This window comes from Plectropomus leopardus, chromosome 22 (assembly GCF_026936395.1).
Source record: "Plectropomus leopardus strain MGB_pleo_1.0 chromosome 22, ASM2693639v1, whole genome shotgun sequence".
NCBI lineage: Eukaryota > Metazoa > Chordata > Actinopteri > Perciformes > Serranidae > Plectropomus > Plectropomus leopardus.
Genome location: NC_142197.1, coordinates 23789325 through 23812273, shown reverse-complemented (window position 1 = coordinate 23812273; position 22949 = coordinate 23789325). Strand labels below are relative to the sequence as shown.

The 22949-nt window shown below is 37.6% G+C and overlaps 2 protein-coding genes across 3 annotated transcripts; one reads left to right on the top strand and one right to left on the bottom strand.

Moving 5' to 3' along the window:
- Nucleotides 1-6102: 6102 nt before the first annotated feature.
- Nucleotides 6103-18767, top strand: ldhba (lactate dehydrogenase Ba). 2 transcript variants are annotated; one of them, XM_042511262.2, is made up of 8 exons: nt 6103-6276; nt 13406-13542; nt 13665-13782; nt 13895-14068; nt 14163-14336; nt 14454-14571; nt 17151-17274; nt 17930-18767. In XM_042511262.2, the coding sequence occupies exons 2-8, from the start codon at nt 13414-13416 to the stop codon at nt 18095-18097; spliced, it is 1005 nt and encodes a 334-aa protein (XP_042367196.1). In that variant the 5' UTR covers nt 6103-6276; nt 13406-13413; the 3' UTR covers nt 18098-18767. The 2 variants fall into 2 exon arrangements, with proteins under 2 accessions (XP_042367196.1, XP_042367195.1); XM_042511261.2 differs by having other exon boundaries at nt 6104-6272.
- An 818-nt stretch (nt 18768-19585) lies between these two features.
- kiss2 (kisspeptin 2) lies at nt 19586-21803 on the bottom strand. The gene is made up of 2 exons (XM_042511676.2): nt 21642-21803; nt 19586-20221 (listed from the first exon to the last, which is right to left on the bottom strand). The coding sequence occupies exons 1-2, from the start codon at nt 21751-21753 to the stop codon at nt 19965-19967; spliced, it is 369 nt and encodes a 122-aa protein (XP_042367610.1). The 5' UTR covers nt 21754-21803; the 3' UTR covers nt 19586-19964.
- Between the last annotated feature and the right edge of the window lie 1146 nt (nt 21804-22949).

The following is a 22949-nucleotide window of genomic DNA, read 5'->3' as shown; positions in this document are numbered from 1 at the left end:
GTTAATCCAGCAATGCACATCAGTCTTTGTCATTTTCGGCTGATGTGACAGATGCTTCGTCCAGGTTTCTTTACAGCTTGTAGTGGAAACCAAAAGACAGAATTTAACACAAGTGGATTCTTTCAACCTATTAATGGACGCACAATGACATTTTGTGCTGGGCTCAAGTCACAGATATGGCCTCACTTCACGCCCTAAGCTCTAGTTATGGAAGTTGACTTTGTTTAAGTACAGATGGAATTGTTCACTGTGACCCCAATGACCCCTCAACCTGCAAAACTTTATCCCCGACTGTCAAAAACAGAATATTTGTGTTTTGTGTGCACCCTGCTATATGACTGGTTGCTGCTGCTGCTGACTGGGAGCTGCGTGCGTCCTGATTGGCCAGCGGCTTTAACATTGCCCCTCCAGGTCAGCGACCTGACCTTGCACAGTGTCAGTAAAATGTAAACATTGGCACACACAGTCCATTTCACTTCCATATTTACAGTCATAACTGCACCGACTTCAGCTTGTTGTAATCAACAACTAAGCACACACACACACGCACACACACACACACACACACACACACACACACACACACACACACACACACACAAACATGGACACATACACACATCAGCTCAGCTCTCCATGTAACCCTGACCTGGAAGTGATTTTGTTTTTGATACCCAGCAGTCACACAGTGTCCATTAACACTGACCTTGCTGGTAAAGTGCTGGTAAATTAATAATTTAAAAAGGTCAAAATAACTTGCAGTTTAATGAAAAACATAATATTTCTTCCAAACCTTTGTGTAATGACAGAAAAAGGCAGCAGTTAATTTAGTTTTAACTGATTAACACATTTACTAAAGTGATCATGGCAGCAAAAGCTATCATAGTTTAACATATTTTTCCCTATTTTGGGTTCTTAAAGTAACTATTAACATTGGAGTAGCCGGACAACATAATGTTAGCCAGTTTCAAAATTAATCGTGTACTCTTCAGGTTATTTGAATTGGCAGGCAAATAATAATCAAATGCTTAACTTTTAGTGTTCAATAAACTTTGTCATGTGAGCTACATAGTTGTTTCTTTATTTGGTTTTCTGTATTTGCAGCAGACTTCTATATTTTATTGTGTTTTCTGTATTTGCAGCATTCTTCTATATTTGGTTGTGTTTTTTTAATTTGCAGTGCGTTTCTATATTACGTTGTGTTTTCTGTATTTGCAGCATTTTTTTATATTAAGTTGGGTTTTTCTGTATCTGCAATGCATTTCTATTTTTGGTTCTGTTTTTTGTATTTGCAGCACGCTTCAGTTTTGGGTTCTGTTTTCTGCATTTGCAGCATGCTTCTATATTTGGTTGTGTTCTGTATTTCAAGCACATTTCTATATTAAGATGCGTTTTCTGCATTTGCAGTGCATTTCTATATTTGGTTGTGTTTTCTCTATGTGTAACATTTTTTTTTGTTTTCATTGTTTGCTGTGCATTTTTGCACAACTGGTAAAAATTCTTGTGTTTTGTCTTATGCATGTGTTTTCTTAATCTGCAGTGTGTGATCACAGAGGCACCATAACAGACACAGCCTTCAGTACAGCTGCAAGGCCATGATGAGCAGCTGTGCTGCACAGGAGCAAGCTCTATTTATATAACAGTTATCATATACAACAGGCTGAACTGGGCTGTGTATGAAAGAAGGCATGAGGCAATGAACAAAATCATCATGAAAACTAAAAACAATGAGAATTTGAGATCACATAGGAGCAAAGGATCAAATTAATCTTTAAGCATCAGAAGTGTGATGATTTCATGCTTTTACTGTGTCAAAACATTTCTGTTACAACATGTATTAAACAGTGTGTCTGTAAAGACATTTAAAGATATGATATTGGCATTTTAACATTTAGTTAAAACGAGTTCTTTGACTGACCAAATCATTACTCACATGAAATAGGCTGTACTTTTGTATTTTTATCTTTTAATTTGTTTAGTTTTAGTTCTTCTTTAGTGTGTTAACCTCAATGTCCTCTGTGCTTCTTCTTCATGATAATATTTATTTTCTTTGTTGAAACGACCTTGCAGATAAATGTCAGAAAAAGTCACAGGAAATGAATTTGGGCTTAAATAGTGTGAACTTGAACTTGAAGATAAGAGCATCCACTTTGGTTGCAGCCTAGCTGTCTGCCTCGGTGTCTCTCCTCACTCTGATGAAGCAGCCTCCATCCTGTTTGCTCATCACTGAGACAAACAACACGAGGCGTGTTTATCCAGAATATTGTGAGAAATATGTGAAACCGTTGAGTGTGTTTGCATGTCAGAGATTAGGAGAGCATGAGGCGCAGTGATAAAGACAGAGAGAGTGAGGCAGCTTTGTGTTATGTAACAGCCTGTTAGCCCCGCCTTCCTCCACTGGCCAATCTAATCCCCCCATCTCTCTCCTCACTATTCACACGCAACGGCCTTACCAGCCCCTCACACATGCACACACACAATAGCCCCCAACGCAGCTGAGTGGGTGCCTTTAAGGGATCGGCATCCTCGACCCATCAGAGGACAAGAGATGCACAGCCGCAGCCTCCTATTGGTTGCCAGCCTGTATCACCACCACCATCATCATCATGTGTGACATGTGCAGCATCAGCGGGGGGATGCAGGGAACAGCATGTTCACATGGATAATATATAGGCCACTACTGGATTCCATTGCTACTGTTGGAGCAAAGTGCAATGCATTCACACTGCAAAGTGGAATAAATGTGCAATAAATAGCCTCTTATGTGTGACAATTCAACATTTAAAGGGACAGTTCACCCCAAAATCAAAAATACACAGATTTTGTCTTGTAAGCACCTGTAAGTGCTATTTATCAGAATAGATTGTTTTGTTGTAATGTTGGAGATATCGGCCATAGAGATGTGTACCTTTTCTCCAATGTAATGGAACTACACGTCACTTGGCTTGTGGTGCTCAGAGCACAAAAAAAAAAGAAAAATTGAAAGAAATTGAAGGAAAAAATCAGAATTTTAGGGGGGAAAAAATCTGAAATAAATGGAAGAAAATGAAAAAGAGCAGTTTCATGTAGGAACTATTTTCTTTCTACCAAACTACAACTGTCAAAAACCACCACTTGGTCTGTGGACTTTCAAGTCTGTTTCCTGCATCTGTTGTTGACATTCTGGGGCACCCTGTCAATTGCTGTGTGTTAAATGCATTGTGTCTTTTGAAAGCACACTTCCATTGTAACAGGAAATATACGGTTTCTGTCTGTTAGATGCATACAGTCTTTTTTTCAAAATAAACAGCGGTAAAACACCTCACATTTATGTTCACTTACTTATGCACCAAATGACGATACTAAAGTTTAGGTAACAAAAGCATGAAGTTAGGTTTATGCAATATATAGTCAGTTTGGGGCAACAAAAGAAAGTAGTTAAGTTAAGCAACATAAGTAGAAGTTTAGGTTTGTAAAAAAAAGCTCATGGTTTGGCTCAACATTCACACAGAAAGTGAACAGCATGCTCCCAAGTCAAAGTCCTGGGTATGTTGGACCATCCACCGTCTTAACCACCCTATAAGGACTTTTCAGCTGCTTTTTATTACAATTTTACCGGCAGCATTTCAAACTGTTCCAGTTTGTTGTCGCATCATACTGCCGTGAGATGTATAAATTGACACTGCCCAGCAGCATATCATATTGCCGCCAAATGCTTTTTGTGTTGGTGTCTTATGCCGACATCACTGACCAAAGTGACAGTATTTGATGATTTGGAAATGCCAACAGTCTGAAAGTGTACATCTACTCATGGGCGAAATGCTAGTGCTCATGAAAACAGGACATGTAAATATTAAAGGTGTCCTCCTCAGCTGAGCTAACATTAGCTAGCTGAGTGGTGCTAGCTGAGCTCACAGTAGATTCACACTTCCCCTTGCATGATGATACAGTTGGCATGTGTATTTAAGTAGAAAGAAAATTATTATCTTGAGTAACCGGGTCATGATTTCTAGTAAGAGACATCGCTATTAGGGTTTTTAAATCAATTTTTTTTTTTTTTTTTGGCATTTTTAGCTTCACAGTGCCATTTAGCTCCATTATATTGAAGAAAAGGCAGACATTTCTATGACTGATTTCTCCAACACTCTGCAATTTAGACCAAACTATCGAGATTGATAAACAGCACTACAGGTTAGAGAAAATGCGTGTATTTGTGATTTTGGAGTGAACTGTCCGTTTAAGAGTTTATTCCAAGACATATAAAGTCATTGGATGTATTGTTTCTTAGTTGTGAATAAAATAAGGTGATTGTAACAAATATTAAGAAAAAAAATTAGCCAGAGTTGTCCTCCAAGAGAGAGGAAGTAAAGAAGAGGAGTTACTGTGTTCACAGACTTTCTCTTTCTGTCTGTGACCCAGTGACTGCTGGAGACATAAAACGCTTGAGACGAACAGTCTGACCTCCAGACCTCATTAATAGGCACAAAGCCCAAAGGTGACTGATGGATAATTTATTATCCAGTGACTCAGCTATGACAGGGTAAAGCGAGCTTTCTGATTATGTTATTCACATGTGCACACGTGACAACAGATAATGTTAAAAAGTATCAAAAGTTGGAAAAGAATCTTGATTTTACTGTATAATATAGTCATATAATAAAATTTAGGTCATATTATATTACCACATGTTACTACAGACTGGACAAAGTGCACCACTGACTTATAATAAATATTTTATCCATTACAATAAGACTCACCCTGAAGCAATATGAAAGTTTTATTTACAGGTGAAAGTCCACCTGTGTCCGGGTCCACCCAGATAAAGTAAACACACCTGTGGACCTTACTGTGACTATTTAGCTGGAAGACGTCTTAGTCCAAATAACTTAGTATTAGATCTGTCCGTAATATAACCCCTTAACATCTGGATCAACATCTGTTTACTTGTACTGCATTCAGACACCTTTCATGTATGCCTTTAAACCTCTGACACCTGAGAAAATTGTTAGATTTCTTTCAAAAACAGAAAAATATAACGAGCAGCTCGGCAAGAAATGTCCCATAAATTACAAAGAAATAGTAAAAGGTAACAAAGATATGACCTGACAGTTAGCGGGGGGTAATTATTAGATATTGTTAAAAAGTGAAAAATGTCCATAAAACTACATTTATAATTCTTCTGTTCTATAATTATATTATCATTTTCTTATTTGTTTTTTTTAAATTATTTTTTGCTTATTCAACTGTTGCATGAAGTGTGCATGACTATTTGGTCTAAATTGTTGCTTTATGTTGCATGCATGGCTATTTTGTGCTGAAATGCTATTATGCTGCTGCTGTGCTATTGTTTTGTACTGTTGTTCCACTGTTTCCTGTTTCTCTGCACCGCGTGTGTTCTGTCTTGGAAGTTCCTGTTTGTATAATTATTGCTGTCTTTATGGTGTCCAGCTACTGTTATGTTAGCATTTTACAGTTTTCAAAACATCTTGCCAAAGCCACAGTTAAAAAATAAGCCTGATGGCGAACACTGGCACATTTACAGAAATGTTAGGTAATATGTGTTGTCCTTAAAATAAGATACAAAAATATAAAGGTAGTTTAGTTGGAACTTTTTTACTAATGTCTTGCTCAGCTTTGGGCCATTTCTTCTTAAGCTGCTTGTTGGCTTCTTTATATATTTTTTAAAGGAATAAAACTAATGTGCTCAGTTTTTTTTTAAGTGTAAACAGTCATTTTTTTTTTTTTTTTTAAATGACCTCTCTTCATTGCAAAAAGCTGCATTTAAGCTTTAAGATGTCATGTGTTACAGTAATTTAAATGAATTGCAATGTGCTGCTCACTGCAGTGAATGAAAGGGAAAGTATGAGGAATACAGCCTGTTGACTGAGCTCACTGACTTGAATAGGAAATTCTCCATGAGGAGGGAGTCCAGTAATAATAGCCTATCAATTATGGTTGCTGCCTCTGCCTGACTGAGGAATACAAATTCCAAAAAAGGTATTTTATAGAGACAGGGAAGAATTTTGAATGCCAGTTTTGCATGTTATCTCCACCATGTAGCCTTGAAATGTCACGAAGACAACCTGGCATCGTGCCTCTGCACCTCTCCTCACATGTGAACCCATCCTGCTGGTCACATTGGCAATCCAGCCTCCTCCTCCTCCTCCTCCTCCTCCTGCCTGAGACCCGTTCAGCTCCGCACTCTCCCCATCTCTGCGCCAGCCTCCGGACTCCACTGTCTCCTCCACCGGATCAGATAACGGATATCAGCCCGTAGAAACTTCTATAAAAACGTAGGTATGATTATTTCTGCACATTTTTGGGTGTCGGGTTCGGAGCGGCCGCACGGTGATGCGTGCTGAACGCCTCAGCAGCAATGGATGCTCTGCGCGCCGCACGAGCCCATTTTCAATTTCATGCCAAGTTGGATTAAATCTCATTTAACTCCTTGGAGAATTAATCAATGTCAGTTTTATGAACGCTTTGCACCAGTTTGGATCGTTTAAAAGCCTAAAATGATGAATAATTGTTTTACAATTAGCCTCGTGCGGATTAGATTCCAGCCTGTGATACAGTTAGTAAGTGTTGAAAATGCTGCTTAATCTAGATCTGCGATGTCGTAAAAATATTATAGCGCTAATATTTATGATGTATCACCTTCACGTTGACATATCTGTTATTTACGAGCATATTTTGGCTGTATTCTCCGAGGCGCACTTGACTTTAAGGGCGCGTATATTTATATGACAATGTTGTAATGTTGCACAGGAAACCACATGCCGATGAACTCTCACTGAACTTGAACTCTTCCCCTCTTCCAGTTCCATTACACGCTTTATTTATATTAAATGCATATTTAAGCCTTCCATGTCTTAATCGTGGACGGTAAAATCGAGTGCGCACTCAGGGCGCAGGCCGAGGCTCTTACATAACCTCAATTCCACAAAAATCTCACTAAAACAGAGGAACAAAGCAGGGTGTCACCTTCTTTACTCCAAATCTTACTGGCTGTGTTACTAAGACACCTATCCTATAAGAAATGAGGCTACTGAACCTTTTATGGAATTAATTTTTGGAAGATGATGCATTGTATGGTTCAGTAGCTCTATTGTCTCCTGAGTAAGAGCTTGACAGCCACACAGCCACGAGGTGCGTCCCTTTCTGGACACTCACCACTTCCCCTTCACCGCCTATTTATGACCTTGATATGAGCTGATATGTTAACTTGTTGGCAGCTTGTGCCAGCAGGCTAAATCTGACAGGACAACAGGAGCTCAGGGTTTTGTTCTTTGTGCATACTGATAGATAAGGCCAGTGGTGCCCAAACCACTTGCTCATAATATGTGTCACTCAAGCTAAGGCTTTTAGTTTGCAATCTACAGTTTGTTTTAAAGGGCTGTGGAAAACCTGGAAAAGTTATTTTATATCATGATCACATTTTGTAGGCATGAAAAGTTATGGGCTTTTGTTTTGCAAGATGAAATTCTTACAGTAATTCTCTGTTGATAACCTTCCACATAAGCGGAACCTAAAGTCAGCACACTCACCACTGATGCAACGTGCATGCAACATGACCGTGGTGGCCAGGCAGCTCCCATTCACACAGCCTCTGATAAGCCATCACAGTTTCTCTACAGAAATATGATGAAGTTTCTCTTTCAGCATATTTTTTGAGCATGCAGAACCTTTGAGGTTTTTCTGGAGAATATTCTGGAGAGTAATTTTCATTGTACTGGATTGTTGCAATAATAATATACGTACATTTGCATTAAGCAAGAATATTTGTCCACTCCTATATTGTTAAGAGTACAAAAACATGAAAAACAACACTTTAAGGTACATTCAGAACAGTTAAAAAAATGTGCAATTAATTTGCAATTAATTGCAAGTCAATCATGCGATTAGCCGTGATTAAATATTTCTTTCTTGTAATATATATCACTCCATCTAAGGCTTTTATTTTGAGATCTACAGTGAGTTTTAAAGGCATGTGGAAAACCTGGAAGGGTTATTGAATTTCATGATCACATTTTGTTTGGGGAAATGTCATGGGCTTTCATTTTGTGAATTGAAATTGTTACATTAATTTTCCATTGATAACCTTCCACATACTGGAATTTATTTTCTGGAGCTTAGGTTAGGTGAAATGTACCAGATTTGGTGCTTTGTTTTTCATAAGTGTACATCAGAACTGTGTATGAGAGCAGCCTGCATCATGACTTTGAAAAACAAAATGCATTTTACTCACTTTTGGATTTACTTACTTTTGTGCAAAGTTTCTTAATCACAATAATGAACTGTGCAAACATACATAGGAGTTGACAGATTATCAGCCTGGCCAATTATTGGGGCCGATATTTGGCATTTTGCAGATTATTTGTATCAGTGTTTTATTCTAATAATCACTGATTAAAAAAAAGTTTCATTAAAAAAGTGCAAAGAAAGTGTCAGTTTTTATTTATTCATTTTTTATTTTGACTTTATAAAAATGTTGCTGGGAACTTGCTGTATATGATGCTGAAAGTCTCAGTTTTGATTAAACATTTGTTAAGGCTCTTAAACAAAGTTTTGTGTTGAACCAAAAGTTACTAAAGTTACTAAATTCTAAATATTGATAGAAAGATTCTCATTGTTTTTGTAATTGCACATCGATTCCAAATATCGGTTACCGGTCTCATTAACTTAGAATTGGTATCAGTATTGGCCCTGAAAAACCAATGTAGGTGGACCCCCTACAGCTATATACTATCACACATATATTGCCTTAAGTGAAAGGACATTTATTCTTAAAAGATAAATTACCATTACTGTATTCAAAAGCTTCCAGACTCTAGTTTCTATAATAAATCATTTTCTTTATATTCATAATACTCTGAGGTATTGGGCAGATATTATTCCAAATTTGAATAAGATCTAAACAATAAGTGAAGAATTACTGAGATTATGTAGGTTCCCCCACCATCTCCAGATTGGTTTTATCCTGCAGTTTTCACATATAGTGTGAGTAAATATATTGATATATTTCAGATTTTTTTTCTAAATAAAAGATTCATCCATTTCATGAAAGGGACATATGCCCTCAATGCATGCCTCACCCCAAATACAGAGCTTTGAAATGAAAAAGCCACCCATGGTTTCAGTTCTCTTTTAAGACTACCCAATGCGTAGTAATTTGACCTTGATATGATTTGAAATCTGTCAATATAACCCATTTACTGACTGCTGAACAGTGGGTTGTCTCTTGGCTTCCTGTAATATATAATTAAAGTGAGTGTTTGATTATGGAAGGTCATTTCCCTGTTGATATTGAATTGTGTCAACAAAAAAAGCACATGAGCTGTGCTGTCTAGGAGGAAGTTCAACACTGAAGGACGAAATGGAAATGAACTTGTGACTTAAGTTGGAACATGCAAACTACATAAACCAAAGCCATTGTTGTTGAATGGGAATATATGAATTCACATATGGAGTCAAAATGGGGTCAAAACAATAAAATTAATTCAAATGTTTAAATGTGTTTCATTGTTTAATCCATAAGGATAGCTGTAGCACTGCATGACATTTCTGAAAAAGAGAAAAAGATTTACAGTTACAAAAAAAAGTTACACATCATATTTGCGGGTGAAAAAAAACTCACAGAACTCAGCTGTATGTGTGAGTCACAGCTGTACAGCTACATATCAAATCTGTGAGTACAAATCAAACCTACATGTACAAATACTTTTGTCCTTTATTTGACGCCTCTTCCTCAACAATGCTGCATTTATGTGGTGTTGGAAGATTGTAGTTTCTGAGATGGAAAGTTGTTCTTTCAACTTTATTGTGTTCATGTGCTTTGAGGTCAAAGATGATCGGTTGCATTTGAATACTAATAGCGTTAAAACAAGAGGTTTTTATCTCTTTCCAGTTTATTTAAATTCTTATATATAATTTTAGATATTATATATTATATATTCTATTTGTATATTTGATCTAGGTCGCTCTACATGGACAGCAGTTAACATTAATACCACAATACACTTAGCATGTGATCAAAAGTTGATATTTAAAACGTGAATTAATAATAAAAAATGTTCCTGCCATGTTTATGCATTTATGACATCAAGTCAACAACTCGTGTTATAAAATTATATTATTATCAATGTTAGTATACTCACCTGGTATGCTTTATACAGCTAAAAGAAGCATATACTGAAATGTGCAAATACTAAAAGTAAATGATTGCTACTGGGAAAAAATAATGAAATATATAATTTTATACCATCAGCCCTGAAACATCATGCAAACGTCATAACTCTGCAACTCGGGTATCCTCAAAACTTCCCAGTTTTCGAAGTCCATTTATGTGCTCATAACTCATAAATTTTGTAAATACGATGTTTCCGAGGAGCACGTGATGGCAGCATAATCAGTGGGGATGCTCAGATTAACGCATTAATATTTTTACACATTCACACACTTGATTGTATTCATTAAAAAAAATTCAGACAAGCTCAAACACAGCTGCCACACTTTTGACACTATTTTGACTCCATAGAATACATAGAATTTGTTGATATTCCGTAATCCAGATTTATTTTTTTGTCCTGAGTCTCTTGCATAGTTGACGTGTGACTTGTGGTGTTTCACCACACTTTGGGTCAACAGACACCAGGAGATGGAGCCAGAGCGGGTACAGCAGCTCTGTAGGAACAGGTGCCTGCTGATTAGTACCTGCTCAACACATGCTGCAGTCATGCGGAGAACCAGCTGAAGCTCGTCTTCAATCAGCTCTGCACGGGCTAAAATGCTCCTTTCCAACCCTGAGTCAAGGGAGAGGAAAGCCAGAGGACAGACCTGTGAAAGACTGTCTCTCAGTCCAGCACCAGATACCTTTAATGAAGTTAGAAAACACCTTAAGTTTAATATTGCCTTGTCCTAAATCATTTTTGATTATTTACAAAAATTATTACACAAAAACAACCAGTTTTGTTGTTTGTTAGTGCAGATCAGTGGTCTGCATCTAGATGTCAGATCATCCACCATCCTTTCCACCTCCAGATGACAAAGATCATATACTACATCACTTTAGGAATGTTGATATGAAACCTGCAAATATAATGCAACCGGTATTTGCCGAAACATACACGTTTTTCCTCTAGTGAATCAGTTTTTCTTTCTTGCTACATCATCCCAAACTGTAATACTAGACTGTCAGTAACTGGCACTTTTTAATTAAGAGAGAATCTTGAAATTGACTTGACCTTGAAGCCTCTTGGGGGCTCAAAGTGTGCATCTTGATGTCTGGGTACAAGAAAAACGAGACAAAAAATAACATAATTCCTCAGTGCAAGATGCTAACATTCTACCTTGATCAAAAGTAAAAGGAGCACGTTTTTAAGTTCCAATCCTGTCATCAGGCCTCATGGCACATCAGGCATCTGTGAAGGACAACATCTTATTGTGATAAGCTCCAGGCTCTGAATCAGCCGTCACGTATCAGAGGATGACAGCATCACTAGTGATAACTACTGTTGGTGTCACACTGGTGCAGGGATGGATCTGATTATAACAAACACATAATGTATGTTCAGATTGGCATGTTGCTGGAGTAACTTTTGGTTCATTCTGGGACAGTGATGATGCTGATAATGAAGGAAATGATGACAGTGAAAATCCTGATAAGAATTCAGTATTTAAGATGGACACTGGCATGTAGTCAGTCATCAGTTGTTGATTTCTGGGTTTGGTTCCTGCGATCGCCACCATGTCTCGCTTTCTGATGCCCATCCGCAAATCCTCCTGTAAGTGTTATTTTACCCGTTATATGGCCTTTACACACTGTAACTGCTTATATTTTGTTATTGCGCAGCCTATTACTAGGATTGGCCATTATTTACTTTTTGACTGCTGTTGATCAGTTTTGAAGCAATGATATGAAGTTACTTCTGATTCACTGATTGAACAGACATATCACACACTGGTTAAATCTACCAGTCTTGCTTGGTTTCCTTTATTTTATTCCATTGTAAATCTAATACATTAGGTGAAAAAATAACCATCAGATTAATCGATAATGGAAATAATCATTGTAGCAACTGCTTATTAGTATATATAAATATATATTAAATATATATTTACTCAGCCATTGGTTTATCAATTAATTGATGAGTTGAATGACCAGAAATTAAGTATTTTAATCAGTTATCAAGCAAACATTCTCTGGTTTCAGATTCTCCAGTGTAATGATTTAATGTTGCTTTTCTATGTTTGATATCAATGTAAAGTGAAAGGACTGTGAGTTGGACAAAACAAGACATTTGAAGGTGTCACATTGAGCTCTGAGAACTTATGATGGACATTTTTGGCTTTTAGACCTTTTATAGACAATTTTATATCACTGTATTCGATTAACTGGAAAATGGGTCCACAGATTTATGGATGTTGACAAGAATAATGAGTCGCATGCCTATTGTTCTGTCACATTTTTTATGCTTGCATTAGTGTACACATGTGTTTGCTTAGCTTTTGTCAAGGACTATGAAAAGAATGAGCTGGCTTTGGTGTCATTAGACTAAACTCAAAAAAATGTCAATAAAGGTAATATTCCAGCAACTATTTTCTTTATTAACCAGAAAAATAGGACAGGATACCTTCTGAATTCAAGTTTTGTTATTTCACCAAACTAAAACTAACTTTAGCTTAATTTCCTTTGTAAACTCATATGAAACACACTTGAATCAAATTCAACAGATACAAAATAAAACTCACCAGAGTTGTCTTGGTTAGTTTTTTCATTGTGCCAACAATCACCAACTCTGATTTGGTAGAAATAAATCCTTAATTCACAGTATAAGATGTGAGAATCATTTTGTCATTTTTTTCTTCAAACTCTCTGTGCAGTTTTTAGCCAGTTGTTTACAGTCTTGTAACATCATCCCAACTGCTCGCAGGCCCATCTCTCCAGCACAGTCTCCTGTTCTAACAGTAGAGATTGACATCTGGTGGTGCCTGCTGTGCACTACAGTACATCATCTTAATACAGCATCTCCATATCAGTTCAGCAGAGAGACGAGCATGTGCATTTTTAATGGTATTATAGATCATACTGTCTGGATTTGTAAATAGTATACAGTAATACTGTGACACCGCCAAAGTCTACTGTTTAACCCTCATCAGGACATCATTTTGACTAAGTGCTTCCTTATTGACTGCAAACCCCTGGGAGACAACTCTGTGACCTTTGACCTGTGTGTTGATACACTAAACCATTTAGATACAGTACTGTAATACAGTCCACAGGCTGCTTGTTGTATTAGAGGCTGTATATGACTCTGAATGACGAGTTTGGAAGGACTGAAACCCAGATTTCATTCACACGTCAGTCTGAGCTGCTGTGCTAAGAGACCTGCTCACCAGGACATGTCCCCTCTGTGTCTCCCTGCAGCTTTCATCATGTCCTCAGTGCTGCAGAAGCTGATCAGCCCTTTGGCCAGCAGCCCCGCTGAGCCTCCCAGGAACAAGGTGACGGTGGTCGGGGTGGGCCAGGTGGGCATGGCCTGTGCCGTCAGCATCCTGCTTCGGGTAAGACACAACAACATGATCAGAATGGCTTTTCTTAGAAGACATACAAAACATGACAGAAATTAATGGACTCTACATTTCTCCTCCGTCATCATCTTCCTCCTCCTCCTCCTCCTCTCCAGGACCTGTGTGATGAGCTGGCTCTGGTGGATGTGATGGAGGACCGTCTCAAGGGAGAGATGATGGACCTGCAGCATGGCAGCCTCTTCCTGAAGACCTCCAAGATAGTCGCTGACAAAGGTCGCTACCTGCTGCTTACGCACCACAGCTGCTCTGCACGCAAGAGTTTTCACCTTCCCCTGAAGACAAAGACATCATTTTATCAATTCTCATTTCTGTCCTCTTCCTCCAGACTACGCAGTGACAGCCAACTCTCGCCTGGTCGTGGTGACGGCCGGCGTCCGCCAGCAGGAGGGCGAGAGTCGCCTCAACCTGGTGCAGAGGAACGTCAACGTCTTCAAGTCCATCATCCCCCAGATCATCAAGTACAGCCCCAACTGCACACTCATTGTGGTCTCCAACCCTGGTGAGCACAAAAACACATACACGATCATCTTTGAGTTTGTTTGTTTTGTATAAGTACATATTAATAACGTGTTGTTGGAACACCCTCTCTGCAGTTGATGTGCTGACTTATGTGACCTGGAAACTGAGCGGTCTGCCCAAGCACCGCGTCATCGGCAGTGGCACCAACCTGGACTCTGCCCGCTTCCGCTATCTGATGGCTGAACGTCTCGGCATCCACGCCAGCTCCTTTAACGGCTGGGTGCTGGGAGAGCACGGAGACACCAGTGGTGGGTTCACACATAGATCAGAGACTTGTGGTTTTTGTCACTTTGCAGTCAGAATTCTTGGGACTGCACTGGCAGAGTGAACGAGTTAATTTTGTGTTATCGTGTTTTTGTCCACAGTGCCAGTGTGGAGCGGTGCTAACGTGGCTGGAGTCAACCTGCAGAAGCTGAACCCTGAGATCGGCACAGACGGTGACAAGGAGCAGTGGAAGGCCACGCACAAGGCTGTAGTGGACAGGTAGGCTGTGTGTGAGTGAATGTGAGAGAGGCATACAGATGTAGACCACCAGAGATGATAACTTTGCTTACTACTTACTTTACAAATGACAATTTTTGCATATAAGCCAAATGAAAACAAACAAGTGCTGCTAAAACAATTAGTCCATTGAACAGAAAAACAATTGTCATCTAGCAAGTGGATGGAATTTTCATAGTAGCTGGTGATTTTAATCAACTCATCCTTTAGCTCCAATGATGTAGGATCAAGGACGAAATTTAATTTTAATTTTAATTTTTTTTGACATAGTTTAAAAATTGACTAATAAATCTACCCTGTACTGTATTTTGATAATAGTGTAGTTTTTTTTTCATACAAAAGCACTTAATGTTTTTTTTCCTGCATTGAGCAATTTACTTTTAATACATTTTTCTGATTGTACCTTCATACTTTTACAAGTACTTAAGTTTTACTAGTACTTTTTAATGCAGAGCTTTATTTACAGTGTGGTATAAGTACTTTTACTGAAGTAACCATTACTTATCAGTGTATGCTGACATGATTGGTAAAATATGGATGCCTTACGAAGTCTAGTTTGACATGATACCTCTACCTATGCACTGGCTTAAAGTATGACCATTCCTCTGCCATTAAAAATAGTAATGCTTCCAATTATTTTGGGGGAATTGTGTTATGGTGGCCATGCCCCGCCTCCCTGTCCTCCCTTGGAAGCGCCACTGCTCAGAGCTCAGGCTGCCTCCTGTTATGGCTGATAAATGGAGATAAAACACAACACCACAAGACTGAAATCCACTTCAACTGATTAAATGGGCTGATAACTGCTATCATATCATATCATTGATTCTCTGTGCCGTTATTTAACTGGTCTGTCAGAGGCAGAACTGTGAGTGCTTCTATTATCTGAAGCATGAGTGATTACAGTTTTAGTTCAAGTGGCCCCAGAGGGAATGTAACCTCCAACCCTGGCAGTGCTAATAGCAGCTTCCCTCTCTAACAGCCTGCCGAGGCTCAGGCTGCTGTGCATTATGGGCCGGGCCGCACACTGAGGACAGGCGCTGTGCATAAAACACCAGTTAGCAAGAAGTGTCAGCTAAACATTTCTTTTTAAGAATAAAGCCTCATGATGGTTTAATATACTGACTTTTATTATCCACCTGTGTTATTACAGTCTTGTTGCTCATGATAAAATGGGTAAGTTTTAGCCCAACCCTCAGACAGCATAGAATAGGCTTATAAAGGTATAATTAATTTCATACTTTTGCAATATACTCCGTCCAAAAGTTCTTTTTGAGATTGGAGAGCAGATATGATCTGAGAGGTTTTTATAAGTTTACTGTACAAAAAGCTAAAAAGGGAATTAAAAGGAGGTGTATCTCTATTATTAGGGTCAAATTATGGAATGATAACAGTATAAGTTTAAAAATGTGTAATTCACTTTTGGTTTTCAAAAGAATGGTCTGTAAAGACATTTTTGAAGGCATATATAAGCATTTTGCTTCTGCCTAAGCCTGTTCAGTCACTACATCATACACAGACTGTTGCTTTTGTTTATACTGAGGATACTGTTTGTGTTTATTGTATAATGTATGATGACTGAATAAAATACTACTACTACTACTACTACTACTACTATACTACTACTACTACCACTACTAATACTAATATACATACAATAAATTTTACCATAAGACAGAAATACTCCACTTGCTTTGTGTGGGGGCCACTTCTACAAAATTACACACCAGGGGCCAGTCACAGCAGCCCCATACATGTTTCTCTGATTTTAGCACGTTTCTCTGATTTTAGCACGTTTCTCTGATTTTAGGATGTTTATAGGCTTTCAGGATGTTTCTCACATTTTAGGACATTTCTAGGATTTTAGCATATTTTTTCAAAGTTTAGGACATTTTTACGATTTCTGGATTTTGCTATGATTTTAGGATTTTAACATACTTTTAGAATTTTCGGATGTTTCTCAGATTTTCTGACATTTCTTGGATTTTATTCTAATCATATATAGGCTATTAATATTAATATTTAAGTACTAGGATTAAGGATTTTAGGATGTTTCTCAGAATTTGGGACAGGGATAGCATTTTAGCATGTTTTTAGAACTTCAGGAGATTTCCAGGATTCTAGTACAATTTTAGTATTTTAGGACATATTTAGGATTTTAATACATTTCTAGGATTTTAGGATATTTTTGTGATTTTAAGATATCTGGGGATTTTAGGAAATTTATGGGATAATATGATGTTTCTAGGATTTTAGGACATTTCTAGGATTTTAGGACATTGGGGTCTGAGCTAGGACTAGGCTTTTTTTTAAAAATAATCAAGCTCTATTTTGATGCTGTTTATGCACTCTGGCACCTTGTGTATACTTAAAGAACAAAAACAATTCCCAGTGAGAATCATTTTATTTTATGGTTCTGGAGCACCAAGTTGTATTTGTGTACTTGTCATATCACTAGAATGGTTGCTAGTAAATATATATTGATATATGTGTATTTGTATACGTGTTTAACACAGACACACATGGCACAGATGTTCTGTTTGATGTGCTGTTTTGTGTTTCAGTGCTTATGAGGTGATCAAGCTGAAGGGCTACACTAACTGGGCCATCGGTCTGAGCGTGGCAGACCTGACTGAAAGCATCGTCAAGAACATGAGCCGTGTTCATCCTGTCTCCACCATGGTCAAGGTCTGACACACGCACATACACACAAACTAATTAAACTAAACACATTTTCCAAAATCTACTAATTTCTTGCATTTTATGGGACATTCTTGCCAAGTTGCTCTTTTTATTTCCCTATGTTTTTTTTTTAAAGAAATCAAATCAATTTGCTCAAGCAACATGAGAAGAAAGAAATGAGTAACTCAAGTGACTCAAAAAACAGCAAGAAATTAGTAAAAAAATAAGTAGATTAACTAAAAGTTTGCAAAAAACACACAAATAAATTAATACAATAAAATAAACAAAAATGTAAAAGTAAAATACATACACACACACACATACACACATATATATATACACATATCTAAACATAGGAAGGAAATTACCCCTAATTGCTGCCTAAAATTCTAATAATCTTGAAAAATAGTTTGAAATAAAAATTTCAAACTATTTTCCAAATCTACTAATTTCTTGCAATTTGTGGGACATTTCTTTCCAAGTTGCTCTTTTATTAGATACTTGTGAAAGGTGTCTGAATGCAGCACAACAAAACTGATGTCAATCTAGCTTTCAAAGGGTTAAAGACCCTCAAATTGCTTTGAGAGCTCATGTAATTCATTTTCGTTTAAGATATGATGCTTCTTTGTGCCTCCTGACTCTGTGTATGTCTTTATCTCAGAACATGTACGGTATCGGCGAGGAGGTCTTCCTGTCTCTGCCCTGCGTGCTGAACAGCACCGGCGTAAGCAGCGTGGTCAACATGACCCTGACTGACGCCGAGGTCAGCCAGCTGAGGAAGAGCGCCGACACGCTGTGGGGCATCCAGAAGGACCTGAAGGACATCTGAGCACACCGGCGCACAGAAGACACACCCATGGTGCCCAGAGGCCTGTCGACACGCACACACTCCTTTAATATCGTCCCCGTCTCTTAGACTGTATTGCTCTTATTTTGAAGGAGAATACCAGTGTTTTTTAAAAGAATGTGCCAGTGAGAATTTTACTTTCACACGCCTGATTTGACTTTGAAACAGTAGTACACTCCTTTAAAAAAATGTGCTCTCCAGCAGTTGTAAACTGTGTTTGTGTTACGAGATGTAAGATGAACCGTGTTACTGTTGTACTCTCGCTGTTTGGACCAGGATCAAACACAAACCTCAAAAAGCCAAAAACCGTCACTGTCCTCTTCCACTGCTCACTGTACTGAGTCCTTCCTTTAGTCCACCAAGAGAAAGACCCTTAATGTCTCGGCAAAGACACTAAAAAATCCAAAAAGGATGCCGTTTTCCTCCCGTCTAAAAGTGAGTCTCTCCAGCGGGCGGCCGCACACTTAGGTCAAAGCACAGTGAATTTGTGAGTGTGATGGTGGAGTGTTCTTCCCCTCCCGTTGTGTTTGCAGAGGGAGATGGAGCAGCAGGGGAGGAGTGGGAAAGTCCAGCTCCAGTTGATTTTTTTTGACATCCGTTGTTACTGTCCGACCTTGTGTTGTGTGTAAATTAATAAATTTGATGAAGGTTAGTGTGTGTATGTGAGTCCTTTATTTCTCTCACATTACAGCCTTTTGTTAATGATGCAATGTGAGGAATCATATGGAGGAGTAATAATAATAATAATATTAATAATAAATAAGAGAAATAGAATAGTAATATTGTGTAATGTGTGCCAATTAATTACTAGGAAAAAACTTCAAGAAAAAAGTTAGTTTTTGAAGGTGATTTAACCCTTTCAAACTTGTGCACATTGTTTGTTTTTTGCAAAAAAAAAGAAAAAAAATGTACAGAAGGCAAAGAGCTTCTTAACAAGATACGGCCCCATAAATGCCATAAATTAGTTAAAAGTTTAAAAAAAAAAATCTTGCTTAAGGCCCTCAGAAGTGTAGGGCTGGCCCCGATTTTTGACTTATTTGACTTTATATGAACATGATGCTTATTTGCACTAAAATGCTCGTCTGTATTTAGCTGCTCATGGACATTATGTAGTCAGAGGTGTTGTTTAAAAAGATGCCGCTGTGCCATCTTATGGTTGGATGAAGCCACTGCAAAAATTAAAATCGAACTTTTTTAGCATCACCATACAATGCTTTTATTGTGGAATTGAGGACAAAAGAAAAAAAATGCAATCATCAATTTATAATCTGCCACAAATTGAAAGAACTTTAGAAAATTGTTTTTAAAAATCTAGGGGAAAAGCGTTCTAGCAAAAAAGAAAGAAAGAAAATGCTAAACAATATAAAAAATGATTAAATTTAAAATTATAGTAAAATAATTACTATATTTTTTTTTACAAACTATTTCCAGGTCTTTTTCATATTTGACATGTTTTTGGGTAATTTTCTTGTATCATTTTTATTAATTTCTTACTTTTTTTGGGGTCATTTTCTCTTTAATTGCTCTTTTCCTCCTTTTCATGTTTTTAAAAGAAATCATGCCAATTTGCTTAGGTTTCAAATACTGAGATGACTCAGTAGGGAAACCATCTTACAGAATCTTATTTTCTAAGACATTGTGCTTTCTTTTTTGAATATATTGTATCTTTAAAAACTTTTTTACCTCTCAAATTCTTTTCTTAAAAATAGTTTCACAGTAGAGGTGGTACAAAAGTTTTATTCACAGAAACATCATTTCATCTGAAGAAAAAGATCTTTTTCAAACACAAATGGAAAGACATTTCTCACGTTGACTCTTCACCACTGAGACACAAGTCCTCACGTGTGTCTCAGGTAGGCACCTCCAGTTCTCGTGAGAAGACAGAAAAGGGTGAGAACTTATTTGTCCTGGCTCTTTTGACGGCTCTCCTGTAAATGTAGCGTTTCCCGAAGCGGAGGCCGAAAGGGTTGAAGTTGAATTTGCTCCTGCGGTCGTTGCACAGGAGCTGCAGCTGGTCTTCATTCTCTCTGAGGGACAAACAGGGGCTGGGATCCTCTGTCAAAAACTCTCCCGCTGTCCTCCTCCTGAGACCAGAGAGGATGGACCCTGAGGAGGACAACAGCAGCAGCAACACATATCAGCTCAGTGCATGTACCTGCAGCCCCTCGCACTATAACTATTATTATCACTATGATCATCTCTATTTAGTTTTATTTTTTGTTGATTTTGTTTCCCAACATGAATGTCTTAATGCATGAAGAGGGCAGGAATTTTAACTGAGAGTTCACCTTGAAACAACCCCAACATTTTTTGTTTTCTGAAATTGTACCTTTAAATATGAGCTAATTTACATTAATTTCCAGAAAGAGAAATCTAAATGTTGGATAACACTGGGTTCAAAATCCTTGTTTCATTGCGGTGACATTTTAGAGTAAACGGTTTTTACACAGGGCAAATTCTATATCTCTTTGTAAACACCTCTTTTTTCCATTTTTTTCAGTCATTTTTGCCATGTTTTTAGGAATAAGGTGTTCTTCTGTTAAAACCTTCATAATATGAACAATTATAAAACTCGACATTTTGGTGTATGCTAGAGCTACTGAAGTGAAGATTTCTGGCAAAGATTATGAGAAATATGGCCAATGTATGGTAAAATTTCATAAACATTTGGACCACAATTTCGAAACGACAGTTGAATATGGTAAGATTATAACTAATCAATATCATTATTAATCCTCACCAGTTAATTACTTACTTTAAGGCTATTCTTTTTTGTTTTCTAAAATGTTATGTTTAGATATGTTATCATCTAATTAAATATGCACAGATTAATGCACATTTCCAGGAAAGAAATGTGAACTTTTGATAAAGTCATTTTTAAAATTCTTGTTTAATTTTTTTGATGAGTTAGAGTCAAATGTTTTTCCAGAGAGAAAATTTAATATCTTACTTTATCACACCATAAATCTGAAAACACTGTCCTGTTGATTAAAAAAAAAGTCAATTTAATTTTCATCATGTAATAAAAAGTTTTATTAATCATAATATGAATAATACATTAGCAAGCCCCTCTGTAAAAGCCTTCGTAATATAGAGGATAATGAAGAAAAAAAGTCTTGCATTAAAGAAAGCCTAAAAATATGTAAATATAAGTACTTTTTTTGGGCGAAGAATAGTCCACTTCTAACTCTTATTATTATCATAATTATTACATAAGCTATATAGTTTTCTTGACTTTTGCTGTTTTAGTAAGGCGAGCAGGAGCTGATTTTCATTACTTAATAGACTGCAATTAGATTGCATAAGCTGATGTTATGATTTAAATCAGCAAAGTAACTGTTGCTGTCAACTACATATAGTCGGTTAAAAAATAAGATAGGCCTATTTAGTAGAAATTACTATAAAAAGGAAAAATTCAAGCAAATCACAATCTCAAAATCCTATTGAGGTAGATACACCAGTAAAGTCAAATGTAGTCTATTTTTCTAAGAAAATAAATGAAACTTCTCCTCATTCTGCTGCCCACCTGTTGTGCGTGTCCTCTGTGCAGAGTCAAACCCTGGCAGAGCTGCTCCCGCACTTCCTCCATCCTGCCCAACAATGAGCCCGCACACCACAACCAGAGCCACCAGTCTCATGTTCAGACACAAGAAACAAATCCTCTGCGTCTCTGTCCAAACAGTGCTGATTCAAGTGTTTATCTAACCCATCCACTCCTGTCCAACCCGGTTTATATTTTCATCAGGTGACCTGGTGCTCTCCCAGCTCTCAGCCAATCACAGCTGCATGCGTACTGCGCTGTAAATTGCGGAGCTGTCCGCTGCTGCTGGTGCTGAAATGTATCATTCATTAGCTTTTCTGGGAAATGTTGCCAGCTTGGTTGGGATCACTCAGCCAGTACAGGATAATATGTGACTGCATGTTGAACAACGGTGACGTCTAGAACATTATAAAATCAGATAAATGACGGAAAAAAAGGCTGAAACGCATGGATGTGTAATAGCGCAATTAGGCTCCAGTTTGGCTACTGTCATGCAAAGAGTAGCAGCAGCTCAGAAACAGTTCTTTGATTCTATTCTACTTTCATTCTAGACTTCCCAGTGTGTTATACACCAATGGCTTGCCATGCAGGAAGGAAGACTGAAAGCAAAAAGTAAGCAGCAACACAGAAATGGCTTTAAACAACACTGGATGGCAGCATATGATGCTCCAAAACCTTCATGTGTCATGACCTGTCAAGTTCCCTGAAATCTTGCTTATTTGTCATCTGCATGTTTCCTGTTTTATTTTGGTAGCCAATGGCCCTAATGCAGGAAACAATGGGCCTCATGCAAGAGACTATATAAAACTCATTTTCTGAATTTTTGCTCATATCCAGAGTTTTTTCTTATTTTGTTAGTACCCACTGATTTTGTGGATTCACCAATATTTTCATATTTTTGCTTTTCAAAAGTAAGAAAAAATTAGTACAATTCAGAGGGAAATTCTGTATTTTTTTTAATTCCATTTTTGTTATTAGATAACTTGATAATTCAGGTTTTTGTGCACAAACCAGAATTGTGAACATTTACAAGTGCAGCTGAAACATTTTTTTTTACGAAAACCATTTCAGGCTTCTGCTTTACCTGTACTGAGAGATTACTTATGATCATTGAGCACACTTGGTCAGAACAGATTTGGGTGGTTAAGAGTGCTGGTGCATCTGATGTTGACTTATTTTCTCCTACCAGAAAATTAAGAGAAATGTATGAGGCATTTAAGTGAATGTTGCTGCACAAGGCTCATTGTGTCATCACATTTCAGATTCTGCATCCTGTCAAGTTTCTCTCCTTTG